The sequence below is a fragment of the Mytilus californianus genome, unplaced genomic scaffold (genome assembly GCF_021869535.1).
Source record: "Mytilus californianus isolate M0D057914Y unplaced genomic scaffold, xbMytCali1.0.p SCAF_10, whole genome shotgun sequence".
NCBI classification, from domain to species: Eukaryota; Metazoa; Mollusca; class Bivalvia; order Mytilida; family Mytilidae; genus Mytilus; species Mytilus californianus.
In genome coordinates, this window is record NW_026262582.1 from 73,957,056 (window position 1) to 73,972,004 (window position 14,949).

The following is a 14,949-nucleotide window of genomic DNA, read 5'->3' on the forward strand; positions in this document are numbered from 1 at the left end:
ACATCCTACAATAAAATCATGCAAAATCAAACATGCAGGAACATTATTGTATAAAATTGATGATTTTAAACACCGAACCAATTCACATATGCATGTTTAAATCATTTGTACTCAGTTGACTGTTTTACCAAGCAATTATTTTTCTTGCGCCAAGAAATCAGTGGCGTGCGTTTAATGTACCACCATAAAACCTACTAAGGAATTATGGAATTTTAGTTTGCATTGTTGGTACAAAGAAGAATTTAATGAGATGTATTGCTTCAGAATTTCAGTTTATAAGCTATGAAATGCAGTAAACTGACGTTGAAACTCCTTTAAACAAGTTGACCAAAGACTTAATAGCAAACGCACAACCCCTCAATCCCCCCCTTTTCCAGCCATGAAGACTGAGGTATAAAACTATGGTCAATATTGTCTTCTTTCGATGGACAGTAAAACTTTTGTCAAAGTGGGGCGTCCGTTTGGCTGTGCAGGGTATACAAGTACGCTGCAACGTCCGGGCAGGATGGGGACGTTACATTCAATGCCTCGTGTTAAGACAATGCAATCCTCTCGTTACGTTAAGAATCCTTGCAAACAACTCTTTGAGGGGTCCGTAGGGGGTCAGTTGTAAAGACAAATTTTTGTCCCTATCCAATTTTCCTTTTCCAAAGGCAGTTCAAATTTCCCCGACCTTTATCCCGGACGGCCTCTATTACAGGACCTACCTTTTGTTAATTTCTTATCGTCCTGAACATGTATGAAATGTTTGCCTCTACCAGCAATCAATCATTTTATCAAAAGATTTTTCTCAACTGGGTTTTCAAATTATTGTATATGTCATAGATATAATATGAACATTATATATACATTGTCAGATTGTAAAACAACAATAGCAATTATATGAATAAACATAGTTCCTCGCATAGTTCAACCCATTTATCGCTGAAAATAGGACATACATTTCTTTTAGAATAACTTAATAAAAATCAATATATAAATCAGTTTATATTGTATTTCAACTACATGGGTATAAGAGCTTTTGGATAACCAGACTTCAGTAGGAGAAATGATGTCCAACGATGTAAGAACTTTATTTTTGATGTAGATATCATTTATGGCAAAGCAATGAATCAAATCATAGAAAAAAAGAGATATTAATAGCACACGCTTGTCAGTTTATGATATTGGAATTGACATAGGTATACTACGTTTATACTAAAAATACCATACGTCATGTACATGAAATAGAATCTTTCAAACATCAGAAGGAACTTCAGATTATTCAGGGGAAATCTGGACTTAAGTGAGACACATAGACACCAGGTTTACAATTCAAAATGGCTTCAAACTTTATGGAATGTTTAGTTTATGGCTTTTTTTCATTTTTGTCAGAGAGTGTTTTTCTTCCTGGATTCCTGGTGTGTATAATGTTATAAAATGGCTTCAGACTCTATGGAATGTTTAGTTTATGGCTATTTTTTTTATCAGAGAGTGGGTTTCTACCTGGATTCTTCGCCTGTAAGTTTGAAAATTTGACTTGATGCTAATAAAACGAAAAAAAACAAACAGCCGCATACTGTTTTCGTATTGAAATTGAAACACTAAAAAATACTCAATTGCGTGAAACCTATCATATTAAAGTCACAAATAGATATGAATACAATAAAAATAAGAATAAGAATAAGAATTTTATTAATCTAATCAAGAACCCATAAAGGGCATCATTTACAACAATATTAAGCACAATATGATTGGAAAAAAGAAAAACTATATCCTAATATAATACTATCATATATTGGACAGGATCAGAGCCTAACACATCATGTGTCTTACATAACATTAACAATAATTGCATAATAATTTTATATATTTTGTATCCACCTGGATCTTATTTCTAAACACTTAATTATATAATTGCCTAGGCACATAAGAGTTGGTAAATGCTCATTTGTGAACAGCCAGAAATATTTTTTATCCTTGGGTAATTCTTTAAAATTATTACAAAAACTGTTTACTTTATCCCATAATAATTTTCTCTGTTCGTTATATAAAGGACAACTTACTGTGAAATGGGTCTCATCTTCAATAGAATATCACTAGGAACTAATATTATAGTCTAAAACCTTATAAGTACTTACCTAATATTAACGGGCGATCAAGATTTGTTTCTTCAACTAGAGGAGGGAGTTCACCTGTGATAAAGACAGAGAAACATTGATGATTGAATTATTGCTTGCTTAACGTCAGTGGAAAATAAATAACATTAACGGTATCAATCTTACTGCACCATATGCGCATTGCGACGATTAATGTCTCTTCGGTGATACTCAAGACCAACATACTTGAAAATCCAAAACCTAAAGCAAAAATTGAATGGCTGATAAAACAAAAATGGACCTAAATATAGTCAAATCCTATAACATACAATTTTGCTACGAATATCATGAAATTTCAATACCTTTATAGTTTCTTAGAGAAGCAAGAACTACTGACTCCTCTTGAACACATAGTTTATTTTAGTTTTTTGCTAGAGTTCGCTAGTCGATTAATTTTCAGTTTCCCATGTAGTGTTCTTGTATGAACTGATGTCTGTCTTCATGTTTTGTTTTATCAACCACGTTATTGTTGGTCTTGAATTCGATTGCCCCCTTGGTGTTTTTCTTACTGTCTTTTCACGATACAAAAAAGTAAAATAACAAAAATACCGAACTCTAAGGAAAATTCAAAACGGAAAGTCCCAAATGGCAAAATCAAAAGCTTAAACACATCAAACGAATGGAAAACAACTGTCCTTTTTCTGACTTGGTACAGGCATTTCCTTATGTAGAAAATGTTGGGTTAAACCTGGTTTTATAGCTAGCTACAAAAGTTGTTATCATGACATTCATGAGAACTGCTATTTTCCTTAACATAAGAAAAAACCCTATGTATGGAAAAATGCAGATTTAGTCATGAATACAGTCCAGTTAAACACAGATTCTTTTCATATGTTTAGATATGTACGATCTTTGATATTTAAGGTAACATCCTTTGAATTACTTGGCTTGGGAATTTAAATGGGGAGATGTGAAAACATACTCAGGGATCAAAGACTTTTTAAATGTTGTAATAAACTGGATGATGAATACTACGTTTTTCTTGGTTGCAAACTGAGATCGTTTTTTTTTTCAATCAAACATATAAAATCTCATTATACATAATGGAAACCAACTTCCAATTTTAAATACATTTCAAATTATGAATTTAAACTTTTGTTAGCAATCGGTGACTACATAAAGACATTTTTATAGGTATGAAAATGAGGTGCATTTCTATCTAAAAGAGTATAGTAATGGTATATATTTGATGTTTTAAATCTTTTTTCTGAAATATTAGTGGACTATGTTTTGATTTTTTGCTTTATCCATATGGGTGAAATGTGCCATTAAATGGTGATATAAACTTTGAGAAAATATTGTTGATACGGAAGTTTCAAATATGATATAAACTATCCGTTTGCCAAATTCTGTAATCAAACATTTTTACGGGGTAAAATCTGTAATATTGCTTAGTTCTACTAATAGTATTTTCAGTCTTGACTGGCATTTTAATCTAAACACGATCTGAACTGTCTGCACATAAACAGTTCTAGTTCTAAAAAGTAATATACACGCCACGTTCTAACATAATAAAAAACAGTGATCAGCTTCTTCTATACAGTCGTTCAGTACATACCGTTTAAATAAAAGATACTGAACATATCTAAACAGTACTGAGCATACGACAGTAAAACCGTCTAACAAAACTCATCAAAGATACCACACATGATTTGATACGCCAGACGTATAATTTGATACGCCAGACGTATAATTTGATACGCCAGACTTATAATTTGATACGCCAGACGTATAATTTGATACGTCAGACGTATAATTTGATACGCCAGACGTATAATTTGATACGTCAGACGTATAATTTGATACACCAGACTTGTAATTTGATACGCCAGACTTATAATTTGATACGCCAGACGTATAATTTAATACACCAGACGTATAATTTGATACACCAGACGTATAATTTGATACACCAGACTTGTAATTTGATACGCCAGACTTATAATTTGATACGCCAGACGTATAATTTGATACACCAGACGTATAATTTGATATACCAGACTTGTAATTTGATACGCCAGACGTGCGTTTCGTCTACATAAGACTCATCACTGGCGTATGATTCAATTTTAATAGAAATAAGAAGATGTGTTACGAGTGCCAATGAGACAACTCTCCATTCAAGTCACAATGTGTAAAAAGTAAACATTTATAGGTCAAAGTACGGCCTTCAACACGGAGACTTGGGTCACACCGAACAGCAATCTTTAAAGGGCCCCACAATGACTAGTGTAAAACAATTCAAACAGGAAAACCAACGGTCTAATCTATATAAAAAACAAGAAACGAGAAACACCTATGAACCACACCAACAAACGTCTTAATATAATTTTTTTTATATCGGTTTAGATCGAAACAAAAAAGACAGACGGATGATACCAAAGAGAGAATAAATAACTCATGAGCAAAACAGAGACCTATACAATCTGAGCAAAAGCGAGATAGGATGAAAAGACAACCAACAGTCTCCAACACACTTCATTAAAACTAAAGACTAAGAAAGAGTCGTAAAAACATTTCCAAAATTTGTTTACTAATCTGCGTTTTTTTGATAATCTGTCAACAACGATTGCTATGAGACTTCATTCAACTTCATTTAATCGCAGATAGTTATTCAATTACAAAATAATTGGATATTTTCTGCATTAAAAGGCAAATAATATTTTAATCACAGAAATTTAATCGATTTTTCCTGCTATTTTTTTGCAACAAATTTTACAATACTGCGTATTTTTGTGACAAGGTTGTTTAATAAATGTTTACATCAATGGACGATAGATACCAAAGGCATATTCAAACGGGAATAGAGATAATTGGTGTGCTAACGATGAATGAATGTATCGTTGTACCATTACAAGGCTCTAAAACCAAGTATTGTGCATGGTTAACTTTAAGAGCCTTTGTTTTGTTTTGTTTTTTATTTTTATTTTTTGTAATCTGGAACCATATGTTTTAGCTTATGATAATGTATGATGTAAATTGGTTAGAACTTCACTACATGTGGGGAAGAATCTGCTTTCCCTTTCGGATTACCAGAAATCACATGGGTATTTGGTGGAGTTCGTGTCGCTTCGTCTTTAGTTTGCTATGTTGTGTTTTGTAGACTTTTGTTCGCCTTTTCGTCGTTTTCAGTTTGTTTTAAACTTATACGCTTAAATTTTCCGTGGTACCTTTCATCTCTCTTTTTAACCAGAAAATTGTTGAAAAGGCTTTTCGTAAATTCAGAGAAAAAGGGGAGTTTCATCATTTTAACCAATGATTTTATACTGTCATAGTGAATTGTTAGCTAGAACACATGCCTTTTTTGCAGTAGTAAATGTATAATGTAGCTGAAGTTTTCTCCGCGAAGGGACGGCAACTACTTGCTCTAATCTTTAATGGTTGATAGGTCAAAAATTAGAGAAAAAAACGTTATGTATTAGAAAGCAATGTTTCAAAATATAAATGAAATAATATTTGCATTACGAGGTATAACTTTAACAAACATTTAATAAGATGAGAAAGTGTAACTTATTCAATATATGATAATTAACTGAAAAGTTATTTTATTCAAAACTGAAACACCCGTCAATTTTCATGGATAGTACACTTGCAACCTTTTTCCACATCGAAAAAAAAATAATCCCAGATCATGCAATTGACAGACGATAAAGCCATGCAGACGTACCGTCACAACGAGCGGCTGGGAACATCCGGGTCTTCAATTCAACTGGTTCATACCAATCTTCTGCCGTATGCCTGAATATATCAAGAGGTTGTGACGCAATCAAGTCGAGTTCACTGGTATCTTGTAATCCAACTCCAACAGCATATATTTTTATGCCATTTTGGCGTGCAAGTTCTGCTTCTCGTTCAGTACGATCCGCATTGATATCTGAATATCCGTCAGTTATCAAGATAATAACGTTTTGCGCATCTGGTCTGTCTGCTCTTGTGCTAAATACTTTACTTCTTGCCGCTGATAAAGCGTCAGCAGTATTTGAGCCGCCACCACTATACTCAACGCTATATATAGCATCAATGACGCTAACCTTAGTATCATATTCATTAAGCTCAAACCGTATTTCTGACGAAGTACCAAAAGTCATAAAACCAACGTGAACATTCCCTGAATCGATATCAATATCGTCTACTATTGTCTCAGCAAGACCAAGCACAAGTTCAAAGTTTTCCTCTCCTAAAGTACTTGAGGAATCTACTATAATTACTAAATCCATCCGCTCGTCCAAACAAACTGAAATAGGACACGTGAGAGTTTTTTGAAACTGCTAAATAGCTGTTTTATCCTACGTCATCATCTATGGCTATCTCATGCATATTTATGAAGAAGCTCCTCTCATAAATCTTCTATGTAAACCGCGTGCATGTCAGATGACAAAAAGCGAAGTCGGATGGATATAGAATACATGCAGAGAGCCAACTTCCAAGCAAGGACCGAAGCTCGTTAAAAGTAGGACTTCGGAAAAGGTCGGAGAACGACGATCTTGCTTCGGAAGTTGACAGAGAGTAGGTACAGAGTCTTAAGGAACTGTCGTTGTTCATTTAGGTTCCATGGCAGTTTCTTTGATACATATTATCTGTGTCCTAAGTAGTATAATGTATCATGAAACTTTTCCTACTTTTTGTTTATTTTCATATATATAACCGATTAAAACTCCTTTTTAAATCATTTAAGCGTCTTGTTATTAATGCAGAGATATAAGATAAAAAATGACTTTGAAAATTAATAATGAATGGATAAGCAAAAGTTAAAATTAACCACTCGGCAATCAATAGCGTAATAGCTGATGTTTGGTTGCAAATCTAGACTCCTTAAGGCAATGTTGTATACAAAGAAGGAAAAAGCGGAAAGCAAAAGGGCGACTAGGGTAGCAAGCAGCAAAAGGTAGAAATAACAACGCTAGCTGTAAACCGGCAATGGTAATATTTAGCGCTTTTGAAATGCAATTTGTACTAGAATCAAGAGGTTGTCATCTGAATTCGAACTCTTATCCGTTCTTACATTTGGTGCATTCATTGTCTGATATAATTTTGGATGGGGCGAACGAATTTTCTATTCTATAATAAATCTCATGTACCCAATACTAGATCAGTTATGGGTTTTTATAGAGTACAGTTAGATAGAACATGGTAATGTAGATACAGTATTATTTATACAGATAATGAAAGTTAACAATTATTGAACAAAGTTAAGTGTGAACGTACATAATAACTGGAACAATAAATACATAGAAAATAAAACAAAGTACGGAATAAGAGTCCGAACTGTGCAGCAAAAATATCTAAACGGCTGTAGCTGGTCAAAATAAAAGTGCATGAATAGAAAAAAACAACAATAAAATGTGCAAAAGATGATATTTTTTCATATAAATAAAAGCAACAGTTAGCACAATATGTGTTAAAGTTTTCCATATTTTCGCAATTCAAAAAGTAGTCTTCATCTAAATTGATAAGAGATCTCATACTTTCTCGAAGATAATTTTTATATATCTATACTGGAAAATTCTATCAAATATAATTACAAATACAAATATTCAAATATTCTGAAGCATGTGTGAAAAATGTTAATATTATTATCAAGTAAATAAATATTCCTTGTGTCTATTGAATTGAGGTTACTAAAAATGATTTGATTAAAATAAAAAACAGATAATATAAATGCTATATAAGAATACTTATTCAAAAGGGTAATAACTCTTCGTGACCCCAAATAACAAAAATAAGTTATGATGACTTAAACTAGGTCTATCATCATAAGACTCATTTGATTTTTTTATCAAATTTATAATGAATCTTCCGATTCCTATTGACGCTAAATGATTGTCATTACACATACTTTTGAAAATTAATCGAACGTTGTATACGACATTTTACTAAATTTCCATAAATATTAGCAACGCAAAGGTAAAATGCAACATTTTGAACAATTAATCAGAGGCTTTAATTCCAGTAACGAGAGAAGTCGGCGTTTTAAGAATTGATCAGTAAAGCTACACTTACCTCCCTGTGCAGAAATTTGGTCCCATATTGATAACATCAGTACCATGTACAATGACATGGCGTTCGTCGCCATCTTTCTAAAAAAAAACAAAGTAATACTAAAGTGTGAGGTGAGAATGTACATTTAATTTTTATCTCATTAGACGTTGCTTATTTCCTTCGAAATGTTATTATCAATGACAATGAAATTATGAAACACACAAAACTCATCGAAGATACCAAGCTTATAATTTTCTACACCAGACGCGCATTTCACAATTACTCTATTGATATCAAAATACTTTTAAAAAAAATAGAAAGGATACATTTATGACATAATGTTGTAAAACTCCCCGTTAGTAAATCAAGAAATTATTCAGAAAATAAAGTTCAAACTCCTTTAGGCAAAGTTGACATCAGATGAATTTGGCTATTCTTTTTAGGTCCTTTTTTTTTTTTTGTTATTTCGGGCCTAATTACTTATACATTCCTGGCTTTCTATTGTTTTGGTTTGAGTGTTCTGTTAAAAATAAATCAAGATAAGCGCTTCGAATTTAAAAAAATTCATTAAGTTTTATTTTCCATTTCTAGCACTAGGTCAATACCTCTGCTGGTGGATTGTAAGTTCCCAGTGGTATATAAGCTCAGTAGTAAGTAATACGACACTGGCATGGTTTTAAATATAATGTTGTAAAATTCGCCGTTGATCAATAAAGAAATTATTCAGAAACTAAGGTTCCAACCACATCAGGCAAAGTTTATCTCAAATTGAATTGGCTACTCTTCTGTGGGTCTATTATTGAAAAAGCTTCTTACGTTTCTATGTATTTAAGATGTTTAGCTAGCTATAAAACCAGATTTAATCCATCATTTTCTACATAAGGAAATGCCTGTACCAAGTCAGGAATATGACAGTTGTTTTCCATTCATTTGATGTGTTTGAGCTTTTAATTTTTTGCCTGAAAGTTTATTATTCCATGTTCCGTTCCACAAGAAATTGGAACTGAACAGCAAAAATATCTAATATTCACAGGCGATAGATACTTGTTGATATTGGAACAAGTCGTGAAAAATACGGTTGTATTGCTGATCTCTTATGACATATAATTACTTTTCAATTTCATTTTTAACGCGTTATATATGCAATTCAATTTGGTGATATTTTTAAGAAGCTCGACTGTTGAAGGGTCGATGTTGACTTGCGATGTGTCTCAAGTAACTCATTCTCTGGCGCGGGAATGAATGAGCTTTCCTACGGGAGTTCAGAAAACAAATTTCAATTGTCTCTTACTCTCCAAATTTTGTGTAACTTTCAGCGGGCCAGTTACACACTCGCTTGTTTCCTTGATAGTCAAGATATCGTCTGCTTTATGTGTAAATCTAGGTAGATGGCAGCTCTAAAAAAAGACGCCAACAAAAGCAGATCAAATTATGTTTAATTTACTCTTGTAGTTATGACAAAGTACATGTTTATCTTCAACGTTAACCTTGGACTATTAATTTTTTATTAACATCAAAAGAAGGATTTTTACACCTCATACAGTTCAAGTAATTTTGAAAATACCACATCAAAATTCTGCAATATAAAACCTTCAATAGATATAGGAGATTTTTTGTACTTAGCTGTCACGTCGCGTTCCGGCTTCACATCAAGTATGTGTCATTTTAGATAACTTATCTTTCTAAAAGTGCATATTTCTCAATGAAATGTGCAAAAATCTCCTTCATAAAAGCCATACATAGCTGTTTTTGTTGTTTTTGTTTCTCATGAACTTGAAGATCTTCCAAATGCAACTTATTAAAAAGCATACACTTGGGAGAAAGTTATATACAATATGATCATTATATGTAATGTATATGTCTATGAGCTTACAGCAACCAAACGAAACAAATAACAAAATAAACAACATTTAGAGACCAACATGCAGGTGTCTAAACAATATGTCTAAAATTTAGATTGCTGCCATTTTCAGTTTCAACTGATCAACCGATGTTCCATGTGAAATCAAAGTCGATATTATATATGTCGAACAAATACGGACAACAGAAAATCTCAATAATTTGCATTACATACTGGGTGTTTCATAAGAATCCGTTATTTTGTTTTGTTCATGTTCAAAACTACATCTGACAAAATGTTTTGTTTCACTGTCTACCCGAGAGAAGGCGACATTTTGATTTTTGATTTTCGGTGTGAGGTAGGATGATTTTGAAAGGAATATCCTGCCCTGGTATACGTAGGAGCTTATGGAAAAAAATTGCCCAAGACAGGATGAAAATTTTGCGGGAAAAAATAAGTATATTTGTAGAAATAAATGAAAATGAAAATATTAATTGTCCTTTGTTTTGTTTGTTTTTTATATAATTTCAGATATTTTATATTGTTTTCAACCAGTATAGTATATGTCACAAGGCGCTATAAGTGTGATATCAAAAATAGATTTTAATAGGCAAACATGAAAAAAAAATATTTTGTTTTGTACATGATTGTTTGCAGATTTCTTCATACTTTGACAATGACATATTGTTTACATCAAAATTGGAAGACACACATCCAGTCAAGCAGAGACATAAAAAAATCAAAAATTTGTAGAACATTGAACGACCATTTATTATATGTGCTGGTATGCAGTTAATATACCGTTACTAATAAGATCATTAGTCAACTAATGACGAAACATTATAAAATTTATACCGTTATGCAATCAGATTTTCGTTCACTGGCATGAGTACAAAAAGTGCTTGTTTTCATTGAAATATCTTAACAAAATCATCAATACTGGCCTTCAGTATAAAAGATTGCTACCCAAACATTTCTATGAATAAACGTAGAGGTGGGGAAAACTTCAATGAGACAGCAACCCAACAAAAACAATAACCACAAAGACACTGCATTTTCTGGTTTATTTAACGCCAATTTAATCAATTTATATTTTGGTTGCAATATTAAGGATACAACATACACTCCCCCTAACCCCATCGCTTCATCCCTTTCATCTGATTTTTCTTATGATGTATTTTCAAATATAAAAGTTAGCTTTGCTTGTCTGCTAGGTGAACCAGGAAAAATCGGTTTATCAATGAGGAAACCGCAAGTTATCTTACGTTTAGAGTGTGGTATGATTGCCAATGAGGCAACTATCCACTAGAGACAAAAAAACGTATATTTTAGAAACTACAGATCTCCGTACGACCTTCAACATCATATATAATGTGACGAGGTTAAACATGTTTGCAGGCACCCAACTATCTCCCTTACCTGGGACAGTGGTGTAATAGCACAACATAAGAACAAACTATAATGACAATGAGAAAACGATGAGAAAACTATCCAACAGTGTTAAAATAAAGAAGTAGCAAGTAAGCATTTCCATGCATGACATCTGCAAGTATTTGTGTATATCGTTGAACAGATGAACATTCAGCTGCCTCAGCATCATTATTAAATTGTTCATGGTCCACATAGCAAATAAGCAAAGTTAAGTTCATTGAGTTTTTTTTTTTTTTTTGTAATGTGTTAATTAGCAAATATATATATATCAATATCATGTGTAAAGTTAATTAGTCCATAGTTACATTTGAAAAATCAACACAAGTCCATATAGAGGTTTTTTTGAATTATTTAACAAACTTATAAATAAATAAGTATGAATAAAATAAAAGAGGCAAGCTGTATTTGGAGGGTGTTTTGATAATTAAAAAGTTGACTTGTTTTAATTATTCTACTAGTTAGAGCTAGCTTTAGCGGGGGTATGCTTCCGCAAGGCAAATAAGCAAAGTTAACTTCTTTCCAATGTTTTATTTTTTATAAAAACATTATTTTAACACACTCAGGTTAAGTAGCTCTAAATGTTTCCATGTATACAATCTGAATGTTATATGTGTTCATCGTTTAACAGGTACACATCCAACTGCCTCAACATCATTCTTAAATTGTTCATGGTCAACATGGCAAATAAGCAAAGTTGCGTTAAGGCCGTACTTTGACCTATAATGGTTTACTTTTACAAATTGTGACTTGGTTGGAAAGTTGTCTCATTGGTACTCATACCACATCTTCTTATATCTATATAAAGCAGTCAACTTCATTGGTTTCTTAACACACTAAAGTAAAGATGTAAGGTTTTCCATGTATCTAATCTGAATGTTCATCTGTGTACAACGTTTAACAGGTGCACCTCCAACTGGCAATACATAATCCTTAAATTGTTATTGCAGTAAAAACAATCTACATCATAAAACAGTCAGCTTCATTTTAAATTTCTCTTTTCGAAGCAATTAAAAAATTAGTATCATTTGAAGTAGAGTTATTTAGAAGCAATAAATTGATCATGAAATATATCTGAAAGATATCCAAGTTTAAAACAATTACACAGCAGAAAACACGTTTCTCGTCTGGTAATAAAACATCTCTTTACTACGTCTGCAACTTTGCAACAAATGCATACATTTGAGTGCAATGTTGGTAAATGAAAAACGTTTAAAAGAAATTTTAAAACTCTTTAGATGAAACTTTGATAAGGAGTCGTGGTTTGATTGCCAATGAAGCAACTATCCACCAGAGACCAAAAAAACGCAGATGCTAGCAACTAATAGGTTACAGGCACCAACAACAGAATGTGGTTAAACATGTTTGCGGATACTTGATGGCCTCGAATGAAAAAGGTAACAGATTATGCTAAAAGGATATCAGTCGTGCTGATTTCCTTTAAAATCTGTAAGAAATATTTTATAAGAAAGTTTTCCTGGTAATTCTATCCATGTTTGTAATCTGTGTCTTATTGTTATGCATATGACTATACCTAATTTAAAGGATGTGTTAGGAGTTCCGAATGTTACATTCTAAGATTAAAAACTGTTAAAATACACGACAAAAAACGACAAAAAACAAAGACATTAGCTAAATATGGATACATTTTAATGTTGATGTTTTCAACAATGTTATTGGCAAATAACATTCAAATTAAAACCGGATCGAGTCCTGCCTAAAAAAGATACAAAGGGAACCGTCAAATCTAATTAGTCGAAGACAAACTGAGAAGACCATGGACGACGAAGAGACGAACAAGTCCACAAAACACTACATAGAAAACTTAAGACTAGACAACACGAACCCAAACCAAAACGGGGGTTATCTCAGGTGCTCTGAAAGGGTATGCAGTTAACGGGCGTTATCTGAGGTCCTCGGGAAGGTGAAGCGGTTAACGGGGGTTATCTTAGGTTCTTCAGAAGGGTAAGTAGTTAACAGGGGGTTATCTCAGGTTCTCTGGAAGGGTAAGCAGTTAACGGGGGTTATCTCAGGTGCTATGGGCGGGTAAGCAGTTAACGGGGGTTATCTTATGTGCTCTGGAAGGGTAAGCAGTTAACGGGGGTTATCTCAGGTGCTCTGGAAGGGTAAACAGTTAACGGGGGTTATCTCAGGTTCTCTGGAAGGGTAAGCAGTAAACGGGGGTGATCTCAGGTGCTCTGGAAGGGTAAGCAGTTAACGGGGGTTATCTCAGGTGCTCTGGAAGAGTAATCAGTTAACGGGGGTTATCTCAGGTTCTCTGAAAGGGTAAGCAGTTAACGGGGTTAACTCAGGTGCTCTGGAAGGGTAAGCAGTTAACGGGGGTTATCTCAGGTTCTCTGGAAGGGTAAGCAGTTAACGGGGGTTATCTCAGGTTCTCTGGAATGGTAAGCAGTTAACGGGGGTGATCTCAGGTGCTCTGGAAGGGTAAGCAGTTAACGGGGGTTATCTCAGGTTCTCTGGAAGGGTAAGCAGTAAACGGGGCTGATCTCAGGTGCTCTGGAAGGGTAAGCAGTTAACGGGGGTTATCCAATGTGCTCTGGAAGGGTGAGCAGTTAACGGGGGTTATCTCAGGTGCTCTGGAAGGGTAAGCAGTTAACGGGATTATCTCAGGTGCTCTGGAAGGATAAGCAGTTAACGGGGGTTATCTCAGGATCTCTGGAAGGGTAAGCAGTTAACGGGGTTAACTCAGATGCTCTGGAAGGATAAGCAGTTAACGGGGGTTATCTCAGATTCTCTGGTAGGGTAAGTAGTTAACGGGGGTTATCTCAGGTTCCCTGGAAGGATAAGCAGTTAACGGGGTTTAACTCAGGTGCTCTCGAAGGGTAAGCAGTTAACGGCGGTTATCTCAGGTTCTCTGGAAGGGTAAGCAGTTAACGGGGTTATCTCAGATTCTCTGGAAGGGTAAGCAGTTAACGGGGTTATTTCAGGTGCTCTGGAAGGGTAAGTAGTTAACGGGGGTTATCTTAGGTTCACTGGAAGGGTAAGCGGTTAACGGGGGTTATCTCAGGTTCTCTGGAAGGGTAAGCAGTTAACAAGGGTTATCTCAGGTTCTCTGGAAGTGTAAGCAGTTAACGGGTGTTATCTCAGGTTCTCTGGAAGGTTAAGCAGTTGACGGGGGTTATCTCAGGTGCTCTGGAAGGGTAAGCAGTTAACGGGGGTTATCTCAGGTTCTCTGGAAGGGTAAGCAGTAAACGGGGCTGATCTCAGGTGTTCTGGAAGGGTAAGCAGTTAACGGGGGTTATCCAATGTGCTCTGGAAGGGTGAGCAGTTGACGGGGGTTATCTCAGGTGCTCTAGAAGGGTAAGTAGTTATCGGGGGTTATTTCAGGTGCTCTGGAAGAGTTAGCAGTTAACGGGGGTTATCTCAAGTTCTCTGGAAGGGTAAGCAGTTAACGGGGGTTATCTCAGGTTCTCTGGAAGGGTAAGCAGTTAACGGGGTTATCTCAGGTGCTCTGGAAGGGTAAGCAGTTAACAGGGGTTATCTCAGGTTCTCTGGAAGGGTAAGCAGTTAACGGGAGTTATCTCAGGTTCTCTGGAAGGTTAA

At 34.4% G+C, this 14,949-nt stretch overlaps 1 protein-coding gene across 1 annotated transcript in view; it reads right to left on the reverse strand.

Annotated features, from left to right (window-relative positions):
- LOC127719167 (uncharacterized) overlaps window positions 1–14,949 on the reverse strand; it is a 177,001-nt gene that overhangs the window by 59,428 nt on the left and 102,624 nt on the right. The window contains exons 3-5 of the mRNA XM_052225190.1: window positions 8,139–8,215; window positions 5,806–6,372; window positions 2,121–2,174 (exon numbers count right to left, since the gene is read on the reverse strand). Coding sequence (XP_052081150.1) covers window positions 2,121–2,174; window positions 5,806–6,372; window positions 8,139–8,211 — 694 coding nt within the window. The 5' untranslated portion in view covers window positions 8,212–8,215. The remainder of the gene's footprint in view (window positions 1–2,120; window positions 2,175–5,805; window positions 6,373–8,138; window positions 8,216–14,949) is intronic.